The 13,872-nt window shown below is 39.8% G+C and overlaps 1 protein-coding gene across 1 annotated transcript in view; it reads left to right on the top strand.

Annotated features, from left to right (window-relative positions):
• The window catches only part of MAP3K15 (mitogen-activated protein kinase kinase kinase 15), a 133,019-nt gene that overhangs the window by 19,041 nt on the left and 100,106 nt on the right, over positions 1–13,872 (top strand). The window contains exon 3 of the mRNA XM_058535537.1: positions 3,100–3,123. Coding sequence (XP_058391520.1) covers positions 3,100–3,123 — 24 coding nt within the window. The remainder of the gene's footprint in view (positions 1–3,099; positions 3,124–13,872) is intronic.

Raw genomic sequence — 13,872 nt, 5'->3', positions numbered from 1 at the left:
GTTTTGGGAAAGCAGTATTGTATGTTCAGTTGAAATATACATGTAGCTTGTTGATGGGGATGTAAATTGGTGCAGCCACTATGGAAAACAGTGTGGAGATTCCTGAAAAAATTACGAAGGGAACTACCATATGATCCAGCTATTCTTCTTCTGGGTATTTATCTGAAGAATAAAAAAAACACTAATTTGAAAAGATAGGTGCACCCCTATGTTCATTACAGCATTATTCACAATAGCCAAGGTGTGGAAACAACCTAAGTGCCCATTGACAGATGAAAGGATAAAGAAGATTTTATATATGTATACACATACATATATAAAATGGAATACTACTCAGCCATAAAAAAAGATGAAATCTTGCCATTTGTGACAACATGGATGCACCTTGAGGACACTATGCTAGGTGAAATAAGTCAGACAGAGAAAGACAAACACCATATGATTTCGCTCATGTGGAATATAAAAAAAACAAACGAACAAACAAAACAAGACAAAAACACATAGATAGAACAGATTGGTGGTTACCAGGGGGAAGGGGATGTGGAGGAAGGGCAAAATGGGTAAAGGGGGTCAATTGTATGGTGGCCGATAGAAACAAGATTTTGTTGGTGAGCATGCTGTAGTGTATATAGAAGTTGAATTATAGTGTTGTATGCATGAAACTTAAATAATGTTATAAATCGTTAGCACAGTTAAAAAAAAATGCACGTGTAGCAAATGAGGTTGGAGAAAAAGAGTATAGATTTGCTTGTGCAATTCCTTCCTTCCCACCCTAGGTTCTCACTCACACAGATGACTTCCTGGCTACTGTGTGAGCATGTGTGCTACACATGTGCATTTGCAGGCAACTTGAATATTTCCAGGCTCATTAGGGAAGCAAAGGCAAAGACTCCTGTTATTTTCCATTGAAGCAAACACACCACTCTGAATCCTTTAATGGGCAGTTTGATCCAAACCTACACATTAAAAAAAAAAAATCAGTTTTCAACTTGGATAATAATATGAAGACATTTAACAGTTACTAAAATGGGCAGAAACTTTAGCACAGATAAATTTTAGCACATACTCAGTATTTAATGTTATTTTCCCCCAGTTTAAAGCAGAACAAAACTGAAAACTTGTGTGTTCATGCACAACTCAGTAATTATTGAGAAATTTTAAAATGTATTTTTGCAAGTTTTATACAAGCTTTTTTTGGATAACATAGTACTTTTAACACGTGCTCATATTCATAAAATGTGATTATCTAAGGTGAGTTATTCCAAAATTGAGCTGATATTAATATAGTTTATATCTTAACATTAGTCAGAAAATCCTGGTCTGTGTTAAATCATTTCACGAATAAAAGATTAGTTTGTTTACAGCAATGTTACTCAACCTTGACTGCACTTTAGAATCTTTGGAGAGCTTGTAAATATCCCAATACCCAGGCCACACCCCAGGCCAATTACGTCACAATCTCAAGGAGATTTTTTTTTTAACCTCCAGAATGTGCAGCCAGGGGTGAGAACCAGTGGTTCAGAGTTAGCCTTCACAGACATCATTTCTAAATGTCCAGCTCCCTTAGCATTTAAAATCACTAGTATATAAATAGCACAATTTTGTGATGGCAAAGTTGGACATTTGTGTGTTTCTTGAGATTTAATATTAGCCAAATTTTTCTGGGTCCTGTAATAATTTGGGATTATTTCCTGATAGAAATACTACCTGCTTCAAATGTGTAACCTACACGTGTTCTATATCACATACACTTTACATAAATGTGTACTCTAACTATAGCACAGTACTGTGTTGTAAGAAGTGAAAGAACTGTCTTATTATTATACTTTACATTGTAGAATAGTTTCTCAAAAGGCTATAAACCAATCTAAATTACTTTAGATATTTAGATAATGATATTTTTCTTTTACTGATTTTTCACTAAAGTACTTATGCTTAGAAATACTTTGAAAATATGAAAGGGTAGATTATTAAGCTGTATTTTGATGAGAAACATGAAATTAGAATGTATTTTTTTTCCAAGTCAGTACATTTTTTTCTCAACTGTGCCTTAGTGAACTCGGGAAAGTCCCATGACTTAGATAAGTTTTAATTTTTAATGATACGGAAAAATATTTCCTAAAGTGGAAATGGGTGGTCAGTTATATCTGACGCCAGAAGAAGCAATCTGCGCTTGTCATCAGAAAATAGAAATCTCTGGGCCGGCCCCGTGGCTTAGTGGTTAAGTGAGCGCGCTCCACTGCTGGCGACCCGGGTTCGGATCCCGGGCTCGCACTGACGCGCTGCTTCTCCGGCCATGCTGAGGCCGCGTCCCACATACAGCAACTAGAAGGATGTGCAGCTATGACACACAACTATCTACTGGGGCTTTGGGGGGAAAAATAAATAAATAAAATCTTAAAAAAAAAAAAAGAAAATAGAAATCTCAGAATATATAAAACGTGTTTTACCGGGCAGCTGTTTAATTATGTTTTCTTTCTTTTGGCAAATGTTGGCTTGCGGTGCATAAGTGATACAGTCGAGGGCTGCATAACCATTATGCTAAGTTAAGTGACAAAAATCGTTGTCATTGAACTGGAAATTCCTCAACAATTATAGTGAGATGTCAGGAATCCTATCAGCAACGCCCCTTCTGTAGGAGGTCTGACTGGGAGGTGGCCTGCAGCCTTCACATTGATGAGTCAAGAAAACAGTTCCAGACCCAGGGATACCACAATGCTTCCCATGCACTTCCTTGCTGTCACAGACGTTCTTCACTGGGAAGGCGTGGTGCAGGGCATTCAGAGCCCCAAACTTGAATCTCAAATAGCTTTGGACAAAAATCATTGCCACTGCTATGAGAGAATCCTTATAACCGTATGCCCCTCAGTAGTTCCAAAGCTAACCAATTAATGATAAATTTTCCTTAGAACACGAGTTTTACAATTCTCCTGGGCTCATCCTATTTAAAGCTTTTTTGCGAGGGGAGGTTTCAAATGATTAACTCTTGCTCTAAGGTGGGTGCTAGATAGTGGGTGGGGGGACAAAGTGCTTGCTAGTGCTTATGGAGATTAGCTGTTTTGGAAAAAAGCTATATTTATCTTTTCTTTTTCTTTTCAGGATATGGTAACTCAAAAAAATACAGTGAGTATTATGTTTTCAAATTTTAACTTCGTAAATGTAAATGCATAAAATGCTTGCCTGAAAATCCCACCGATAGCAAAGTGATTTCTCATCGTGCCTGTTGGTTGTGTTCCTAAGGGGGACAGCTAGAACCACCTAACCCCTCAAGCTGCCAGCTAGCTCAGGCCCCACTTAGCTTTCCAGGGTGTGGGGCAGAAGGCAAGGTCAGGCAAGTATACCTGTTCTTTGTTATGCACTAGGACTTTGAGCCTAGAACTGCCTGCCTGTCTCCTTCTGACCTGGGTTGGTGTCCCTGTGAACAACCAAGATTTTTTTTTGCTGGAGCCAGTACCTCCCATGCTTCCCACCAAAGTTTCCCTAACAATGGAGAAACATGAACTTATACCCCAGTTAATATGGGGGCCTAGCCCAAAGTTCTCTGCCACAAACTAAAAAGATTTGGAACGAAATTCCATTTCCTTCTTTCCCATTTATGTGCTAGTCTCCTGATTTGGCTTAAAAGTTCCTGCAATGACATAGTGATAACGCTGTGTTGATTTGAATTCTATAATGAAACCCCCACCCTAAAAACATTCAAATGAGATCATGTCCTTGGAAAGCATGCCGAGGTTATTCTGTACCTTTGAATGCCCCCCCCAGACTGCCCATCCTGCCAGACCTATGGCATTGTGCTTTGAGAAATTGTGACCTAGACTGAGGACAGTTCCTTTGTCCTTTTCTTTTGACCCTCAGCCTCCTTCCCACTGGCCCTTCTAGAAGGGAAGGGCTTCCTGCCTCTTTTCCTGTTCCAGTTGGAGTTCCCAGAGGGAGGGGGAGAAAAGGGGCCAGGAGGTAGAGCTCTCCCGAGGGTGCCCTCCGAAGGGAAGTGGGAGCTTTGCATGCCTTTACCCTTTCCGCAGAAGGCCCCACCCTGCAGCTGTGGGAACCAGGCTTCTCCAGGACCCAGAAGAGTACCCTCCTTGAGGCAGAAGGCTTGAGCCTCCTCCTCCAAGCCAGAGAATGAAGTTCTAGAAACAAAATAAGTGGTATAATCTATGTAATTACCGCTAGAGCATGGATTTAACAAGCTGCTTGTAAAACAAAACAGTAGGGTGGTTTTGAGTTCCTCTCAGGTAAAGAAATGGGAAGATATGTCACTTCATTTTGTCCCTTTTACATACTGATATTTTCCACTTATGGAAGTCTTTCCTGTTCTTTCTAGATCTTGATTTCTTAAGTTATCTCCTTCCTGGAGACAGAGGGGTCCAGTCAAAGGAGATTGGGCCTGAGGCCGAGAGGCACAGCTTGTAGTCCCAGCCCTGTCTCTAAGTAACTTTGGACAGTCATTCCACAGCCCGCCACCCCAATCCTCGGTGTCCTTATCAGTAAATTAAGAAGGTTGAACTCGGTCGTTTTGTTCATAGATAACTTTAGCACTTAACGTCTGTGGTTCCGTATTTGTTGCACAAGTGAAAAGACATAGCTTGGATTTAATACAAGGAATGTCTAGTAAGCAGTTATCCCTTAAAAAAAGAATTACCTTAAGGCAAGGTGCAAGGAAGAAAACTCTTTTTTCCCCCTGTTGGGTGTATTGGAGCCTAGAAATAGTCTTGTCCTCCAGGAGACTTAAGTGTCATTCTGTTGCCTTTCCACTACATACTCTCCTTTCTGGTACCTTCTCCCTCCTCTAAATACCCAGGAATTCCTTCACATTCTTGGTAATTCTAATTATACCATGGCACCATTCTCCCTAGGTTTTTGTTTGTTTGTTTTTTAGGAATGAACTTATTCTAAACTATTTGGCAACTAATCTCTCTGCTATATTGGGCATTACTTTAGAATTCTGTACCCAGTGCTGGTTGTCATGCTTGATGGGGTGTGAAAATTTAGAGCATTCAGGAGAGCAAAATTAAGGACCAGAGGTGGCTGGAAGGGTAGAAAACAGTACCTAAGAGGAAAGGTTGAAGTGAAATGAACCTTGAGAGGTAATGTTCATGGTCATTTTCAAATGTTATCCCCTTTCAGAAAGTAGGGAGACAGTTACTTCTGCTCCAGATGGCACGGAAATAAGGTGAACTCAAAAAATGTCAGGATCAGCAGAATGGATATCTCTCAGCTAACGGTGGTTAAACATTGAAACAGAATGTCAAAGGACTTTTAAGGAGAGTTTGCTTACTCGTCCCCTCCAGCTGGATTGGGGTAATGCTGCTTGGAAGCAGGGGTCTGGACTGTGTAACTCCAGAGGTTTCAAGGAAGCATCTGATGAAACTGTGGGTGTGTGATAATTGGACAGCTTTAAAACAAAAAAGATACAACATAGTCATAGTTGGTGAATTATGAAGTCCTGTGAGTCAGGTGTACAGATTAAATGCCACACACTGAACATGCAGCCAGATGCTTGAAGTGATTTATGAATATATGGAAACCAAGATGCTTTGAAATCTCTGTTGTCAGGGAGTCATTTTATGTTTCCTGAGTTGTGCCTGATGATGTATTGAACTCGGCTTCATTTGGTATAGGGATGGTGTAATAGGGTTCTCCAGAGAAACAGAACCAATAGGAGATATATAGAGAGAAAGAGGGAGAGGGAGATGGAGATATTTATTTATGAGGAATTGCCTCACGTAATTATGGAGGCTGAGAAGTCCCACGATCTGCCATCTGCCAGCTGGAGACCCAGGAAAGCCAGTGGTGTAACTCAGTCCAAGTCCGAAGGCCTGAGAACCAGGGGAGCCAGTGGTGTAAATCGCAGTCTGAGGATCAGAGAAAATGAGATGAGATGTCTCAGCTCAGCAGTAAGACAGGAAAAAGGAGGCAAATTCCTCCTCCTTCCACCTTTTGTTCTGTTCAGGCCTCAGCAGATTGAATGATGCCCACCCACAGTGGGGAGGGTGATCTACTTCACTGGGTGCACTGACTCAAATGCTAATCTCATCTGGAAACACCGTCGCAGACATACTCAGAAATAATGTTGAATCTGAGCACCCCATGGCCGGTTAAGTTGACCCGTAAAATTAACCATCACAGGTAGGCACATTTGCTTCCATTTCTAGGAGCAGTTGCTTTGCAAGGGTGTGAAGGATGGGAAGCCAATCTCTATGCTTCAGGCTGGACCAGACCTGCAGCCATTCTGGGCTCTTCTGTTCTTTGGAAACAAGTATTACCTTTTGTGCTCAGTTCTTTTTCAGATGATGCTTGTATTCTGGTGTTCCAGGTTTTTATTTATTTTTTTAAAACTGTTTAGGTATAATTTACTTACCGTAAAATTCACCCGTGTGCACACAATTCAATGATTTTTAATAAATCAGAGTTGTGGGGGCCGGCCCGGGGGCACAAGCGGTTAAGTGCACGTGCTCCACTGTGGCGGCCTGGGGTTCGCTGGTTTGGATCCCGGGCGCGCACCGACACACCACTTGGCAAGCCATGCTGTGGCGGTGTCCCATATAAAGTGGAGGAAGATGGGCATGAATGTTAGCCCAGGGCCAGTCTTCCTCAGCAAAAAAAAAAAAAAAAAAGAGGAGGCTTGGCAGATGTTAGCACAGGGCTGATCTTCCTCACAAAAAAAAATAATAAAATAAATAAATAAATCAGAGTTGTGCAGCCATTACCAAAATCCAGTTTTAGAACATTTCCATCACCCCCCAAAATTCCCATTTGCAGACAGTCCCTGTTCCCACCCCCGACCCCAAGCAGTTTGCTTTGTCTTATAGATTTACCTTTTCAGGACTTTTCATATAAATGGAACCATACAATAATGTAGTCTTTTGTGTCTGGTTTCTTTTACTTAGCATGATGGTTTTGAGGTTCATGCATGATGTAGCATGTATCAGTAGTTGTTTCTTTTTTGTTGCTGAATGGTATTCTATTGTATGGATATTCCACATTTCATTTATTCCCCAGTTGATGGACAGTTGGATTGTTTCCACTTTTTGGCTATTATGAATAATGCTGCTATAAACATTCAAGTACAAGTCTTTGTGTGGAAATATGTCTTCATTCCTCTTGGGTAGATACCTAGGAGTGGAATTGCTGGATCTTATGGTAAATACATGTTTAACTTTTTAAGAAACTACCAAAATGATATCCAAAATGGCTTTACCATTTTACATTCCCACCAGCAACAAGAGGTCTAGTTTCTTCACATCCTCACCAACACTGGGTATTGTCTGTGTTTTTAATATATCTGTTTTTGTGAGTACAAAGTGATGTCTCATTGTGGTTTTGTATTTCCCTAGTGATTAATGATGTCGAGCATCTTCTCATATGCTTATTAGCCGTTCATAGTTTTCTTTGGTTAAATATCTGTGTGAATCTTTTGCTCATTTTTAATTATTTTTTTGTCTTATTATGGAGTTGTAAGAGTTCTTTGTATATTCTGGGAGCCAGGCCCTTATCAGAGACTTTATCAATTATTTTTTTTGTGGATCATGCTTTTGGTGTTGTATCTAAGAACTCTTAGCCTAACCCAAGGTCACAAAGAATTACTCCTATGTTTTCTTTTAAAAAGTCTTATAGTTTTGGCTTTTATATCTATCTCTCTGATCCATTTTGAGTTAATTTTTGTGTCTGGTGTGAGGTATGGGTCCAACTTCTTTCTTTTGCATGTGAATATCCAGTTGTCACAGCACCATTTCTTAAAAGGACTATTCTTTCCCCATTGAATTGTCTTGGCATCATTGTCAAAATGAACTGATCACAGATGTAAGGATTTGTTTCTGAACTTTCAGTTCTGTTCTATTGGTCTGTGTGTTTTCCCTTATGACAGTACCACACTGTTTTGGTTGCTATAGCTTTATAGTAAGTTTTGAAATTAGGAGATCTGGTTCCCCCAATTTTGTTTTTCTTTTTCAACATTGTTTTGGCCATTTGGGGCCACTTGCAATTCCATATGAATTTAAGAATTGGTTTTTCCGTTTCTAGAAAGAGGCCATTGAAATTTTGGTAGGGATTGCATTGTATCTGTATGTTGCTGGGGTGGTATTAACGTTTTAACGGTGTTAAGTCTTCCAATCCAAGAACTCAGGATGTCTTTCCATTTATTTAGATCCTCTTTAATTTCTTCAATGTTTTGTAGTTTTCAGTGTACAAGTCTTTCACCTTCTTGGTTAAATTTATTCCTTGATATTTTATTCTTTTGGATGCTCTTGTAAATGAAATTGTTTTCTTAATTTCCTTTTCAGGATTGATTTTTAAAAAAATACTTTTCACAAAAATCTTTAACACTTACTACATTTTACTTCATAATTCAGTATTTGAGTTAAAAATGTAGTTCAATTTTTGATCAGAGTTCCATAAAAATGACTTATTTACATGTGTTATTTACATCCATTTTAATTCTTATGCTGTTTTCTACTGCTATAGAGATAACAAAGATAGCTACTCTCAGCATTTAGCACTTCAGAAAATATGTTTATATGATGAAAGATCAAGGCTGTGCCTTTATGAAAACAAGAGTGAAAATATAGCCAACCCCGAGAGACTACTTTATCTATTAAAACTTGGAACTTCCTGTTAGTTTGTTATTGGTGTACCTAGTCCACAGGTATTCTTTAACTTCATTTGTTTTAATTTTCCTTTGCAAAAATAACCATACCTTCAAAGTTATAGTATATTTCACAGATTGATTTCCCCCTGGAAGTAGACTCTGAGACTGAGTTTAGTGTACAGGAGATTTATTCAGGCGTGCCCTTGGGATCAGTGCTGGGGAAGAGGAGGGAAGGAGGCAGGACTGGGTAGAGAGAGAAATCAAGCTGGTATGTAGGCTCAATGACAGTCTTGGCCAATCCCATGGGGATCTTTGGTGCTGGAATGGCCTTTCTGAGTTGTTCAGAGTTGGGATGAGATGGCCAAGCCTTTATACCGCTTGCATCCATCCCTCTCTAGAAGGAGTGTGACCTTGAGTGAGTGCTCTCTGCAACTGAGGCAGTTCTGGAAGGGGTGGACAGCTGCAGTGCTCCCAGCAGCTGGGGCAACATGTCCTTCCTTGAGGAGGGGTCTGTGTGTGCGTCCGAGTGTCCACCACATTATAATAATTTCATTTGAGAAATAAATAAATCGTACATAGCCCAAGACTAAGGAATGTATCTATAAGGCTGAGAAGCACAGAAATAATTTCTTTCATTGAATTGGTGGGTAAGCACCTGAAAGCTATACGTAGCCTCACCAGAGAGGAAACATGAGAACATAAACCTTCCCTGTCCCCCAGGAAAATTACTAGGAGAAGATGAGATATGCCACCCAAACTTGTAGAAGGAATTGTTAAAAGTACACTAGACATTATTATCATTTGTCATGTCCTAAAGCAAAAGTTCACAGTTAGTTTTTAAAAAGCAGAATTAGGGGCCGGCCCCGTGGTGTAGCAGTTGAGTGCGCGTGCTCCGCTGCTGGCGGCCCGGGTTCGGATCCCGGGTGCACGCGACGCACCACTTCTCAGGCCATGCTGTGGCAGCGTCCCATATAAAGTGGAGGAAGATAGGCACGGATGTTAGCTCAGGGCCAGTCTTCCTCAGCAAAAAGGAGGAGGACTGGCATGGATGTTAGCTCAGGGCTGATCTTCCTCACACACACACACAAAAGGCAGAATTAAATTTCCAAGCCAGGATCATGTTATTAAAAAATACCTTATTAAAAAACTAATCTGGTTCTTGACCTCTGGACTAGGTGGTTATTTTTTTTTCTGGAAAGCCAATGAGATTTAAGAGAAACTCATTGTTCCCATCAAAATAGTTATCTCTATAATCCCAATAAATTGGAAATTTTTTGAAAAACAGACATTGGCAATATTGGGTGCATTGTCTACAATATTGGAAGTCTTTTAGCTGGCTTACAAGCACATTTAGGCCTTGAGTTTGGAGTAACAGAATTTCTCCTGGTCTTTCCCTCTTGCCTTCCTCACTTTGGAAAAAATTCTTCAGTTTGTTATGGCTTGGGATCCAAAATTATCAAAGATGATATAGATTGCTTAGGGACACTGTGGTAAAAGGACAATTAACTCTCTTTTCTCCTTTCTATATCCTTTGAGTTTTCTGAGTTCAAAAATTAGGATTTCTGTCACATCTATTAATAAAGACCCAATTTCAAGCAAGAAGGCTAGGTCTCTTAGTAGATGGAGAGAGAGAATTTTATTTTGCACATTAGAATTTACACATTTATTTAGAATTAGAAATTAGAATGTAATTTATGTAAAAATCTCTGCCCTTTGAATGTTGATTTCATCTGTGTAGCCATTTTTTATTATTTCTACCTCATCTTAAATTCTCTGTTCAGGTCTTTTTGTCTTGTTTTTTTCCTGCATGCCTGTGGTCTTGTATTCTCTTTTAAACTGGAGTACTCTGGAGGTGCAAACCACAAAACTTTTCTCTGTACCTCGTGAATATCACAGGAGTAATGTCACATTTCACAGGGCCAACCTCAGAACCAAAATATAAATATTTAATTCTGCCTACCAACTGAGTAAATCTTTGTTGTCCCATGATACCCATTTATTTTCTTTAAATTGAGATACAGGTTTCCCCCACTGTCCAAAAGTATAGCGTTCCTTTGAAACCTTTTGTAAGGCAAAATGGCATAAAGTGGAGAAGCAATATTGGAAAAATTTTTGAACATTCCCAGACCCAAAAAATAATCTACCAAATCATACCAAATAACACATAAAACCTAAAAGAACACCAACATATATAAAAGCAGGAATGATGTCATGAATACACAGCCTATATAAAGTAGAAATAATGTACATACAGTGTATTTTCACTTACCAGAATTGTGAAGACAGCACACTGGAAGGCCGAGAGGTGGTGGTGGTGATGATGGTGTGTTAGGCTGAATCGTGGGAGGTTGGGATGGTGGGAGGTACAGGAGACTGGCGTGTAGGAGCGAGAGGAAGAGGGTCATCTATTAACATCTCATTGTCATCTGAATCCATCAAGTCAGGCAGGTCACTAACGTCTACACCTTCTTCTATGTCTACCTGCCTCAATGAAGACCAAGGTTCATCATCTGCTGTGGCTGATGTGGAAGACTTGAAATGCGACAGTATGCTTGACTGCTTAGCCTCTGTAATGGCTCGCTGCTAAACAAATACTGAACATAATTTTCACTTTCATTCGTAAAAGGGAAAATCTTCTTTGGATTTCTTTCAGTTAGCGAAAAGAGGGTACTAATTGTAGGTCTTTCATAAAAGTGAAGTGGCGTAAAGCGAACTTTTGGATAGCAGGGGAAACTTGTTATAATTCACATACCATAAAATTCACCATTCACTGGTCTATTTATGTTGAGTATTTTGTTTTGTGTGTCATGGCTTTCTACTTAAGGATATTTCAGAATTAAGCTGGAATGGCAGTTACAAGAATCCTGGGAAGGGAGAGGGGAAGGACATGAAACTCGTCTGGCTCTGTGGTTGTCTGTGGGCGAGTTGGTTAACCTTGCTGGGTCTCAGTTTCCTCCTCTATAAAATGAGATGATTAATCAGGTGATTACTGCGATTCGTGCCAGCTCTGAAATAATCCTATGACTTTACGATAGCCATTCAGTTTGAACAAAGCAGAGGGACTATTGCAATAGCTTAGTTGGCACTACATGGCATGTTCCCAGCAAGGATATCTTCCTTTACCTTTAAGTGGCACAGTAGCCTGATTATCCAGTTGAAATTGGTGTTCAGCTTCTGTATGTTTGTCCTCTTACAACCAGACAAATATAGAAAAGTAGCAATGTAGAATGCTATTTGCATTGATCTTAAAAAAAAAAAAAAAAAACCTGCATTTTCCTGATGTGCATATGTGCTGATTTAAAAAATTCTTCTTTAACTGACTAGACAAAGAATTATATCTATCAGGCTTAAACCTTGTAATCATTTTTTTGGAGCAGCACCCAACTCAGATTTTCTTCCTTAGTAAATTGACTTTGTCACACATGGGCGTGTTAAATAATTTTTAAAAAATTATTGTCCCGTGTTTGTTCATTTACTCCCTAAATTTTCTTGGGAACAATTTTCTGTGCTTTTTTAGTTTCAGTTTTCACTAAGGGTTTGCAACTCTTTTGCATTATAAGACACAAGCTTCAAAGTACCACATTCTGCCAGCAATCAAGATATGCGTTCTTCCATAAGTACTCAGAAATCAATTTATCTTGGGTAGTAGTAAACCACCTTCCATCTGCCTTAGATTCCCCCCCCTTCTGACTAGGCCATTTGTTGGCTGATTAAATGTTTGTATCCTTATAAAAAAAGGTTCTCTGAAAGGTAAGGCTGAAAGTCTCATTACGAAGTCTGTTGGGATAAATTCTTACACATTTTATTTGCTCCAAAGAATTAATTTATAAAACTTGTGCTGTTATTGACCAACTTTGCCACCTGCTGCCAGCCATAAATAAAAATAAGTGCTAGTGTAATGAGGCCCCTTCACTTGTGTTTCTGTCCTGGCCTTCCTGGACCCTTGGCCTTCTTGCATAGGGTGCCTGCCGAGGAGCCAGCTGAGGGGCAAGTCCTAAATGTCCTTGGTTAGTGGCCATGATTAAACCCAGTGGACAATTAGGTTGAGACCTCAACGTGCTCTGCTTTCCTGGGCTGTCCTGGAGACTCCAGGTATCTGTTTGTGGATGGAAGTCACACTGTTATTCATGGACCTCTTCATATGTGAAGCCCACTGAAGAAACTCGGATGTTTTAGGGCTGCAAGTAGGATGTTCTATGTGAAACATCTGTGTAGAGTCCAGAGCAGGGCCTCTTAGATTTTGTGGGGTGAGGGGACCCCTTTGTCAGTCTGGAGGAGCCTACTTACCCCTTCTCAGAATATATCTTAAAATGCTTAAATAGATACAAAAGATTACAAAGACCAATTATACTGAAACATAGTTATCAAAAAAAATTTTTTTTGTAAGGAAGATCTGTCCTATGCTAATATCTGATGCCAATCCTCCTCTTTTTTGCTGAGGAAGATTGGCCCTGGGCTAACATCCATGCCCATCTTCCTCTACTTTATATGGAACGCCGCCACAGCATGGCTTGACAAGCAGTGCGTCAGTGCGCGCCCGGGATCTGAACCTGCAAACCCCGGGCCGCCAAAGCGGAGCCTGCGCAGTTAACCACTGCACCACCGGGCCAGCCCCGTTATCAAAGTAGTTTTAAAAACTATGTATTGTAATCTGTGCTTCTTTATTAGTGTCTCAAATAATAAGATCAAACAGCAAGTCTAAAAACTATCATCATTTTGGAGTGCCGATGGGTATAAAAGTTATTTTGAGATATCTGCAGTAACTGTAATGTGATATGAAAAATGCTTTGATTTCTGTTAGAGTCCCAAGTCCCGCTAAAACTAAGATGTGTTACTTATATTCCTAATTGAAGGCAACGTCACATTTCAGTTAAAGGTGAGTGATGACAAAGATGTAATTTTTTTCTCATTCAGGTTCACAGACTCCCAAGAATTAATGGACCCCAAGTTCAGAATTCCTGGTCTGGTCTAGCACTATTGAACACAGCTAGTACTTATTGGATGCCCAATATGTGCCATGGCCATATTTAAATCTCTATCACCTAATGAAATGGACAGTATTATTATCTCCATTTTAAAGGTGAGAAAACTGAGGTTTAGATAGATAAGTACATTTTCCAGGGTCATCTGTCTAGTATGGAGTGGAGCTGGGCTTCAATCCTTGGATATCCGAATTCTCCACCATCTTGCTATGCTTGAGCTGAGATGATACTGACTTCCTATTTCAATATTGATAAGGTATTTCATTTTCACCTAACTTAGAAAATGTGAGAAAGAAAACGCTA

Source organism: Diceros bicornis, chromosome X (genome assembly GCF_020826845.1).
Source record: "Diceros bicornis minor isolate mBicDic1 chromosome X, mDicBic1.mat.cur, whole genome shotgun sequence".
Taxonomy (NCBI): Eukaryota; Metazoa; Chordata; class Mammalia; order Perissodactyla; family Rhinocerotidae; genus Diceros; species Diceros bicornis.
This window is presented reverse-complemented; position numbering and strand designations above follow the sequence as displayed.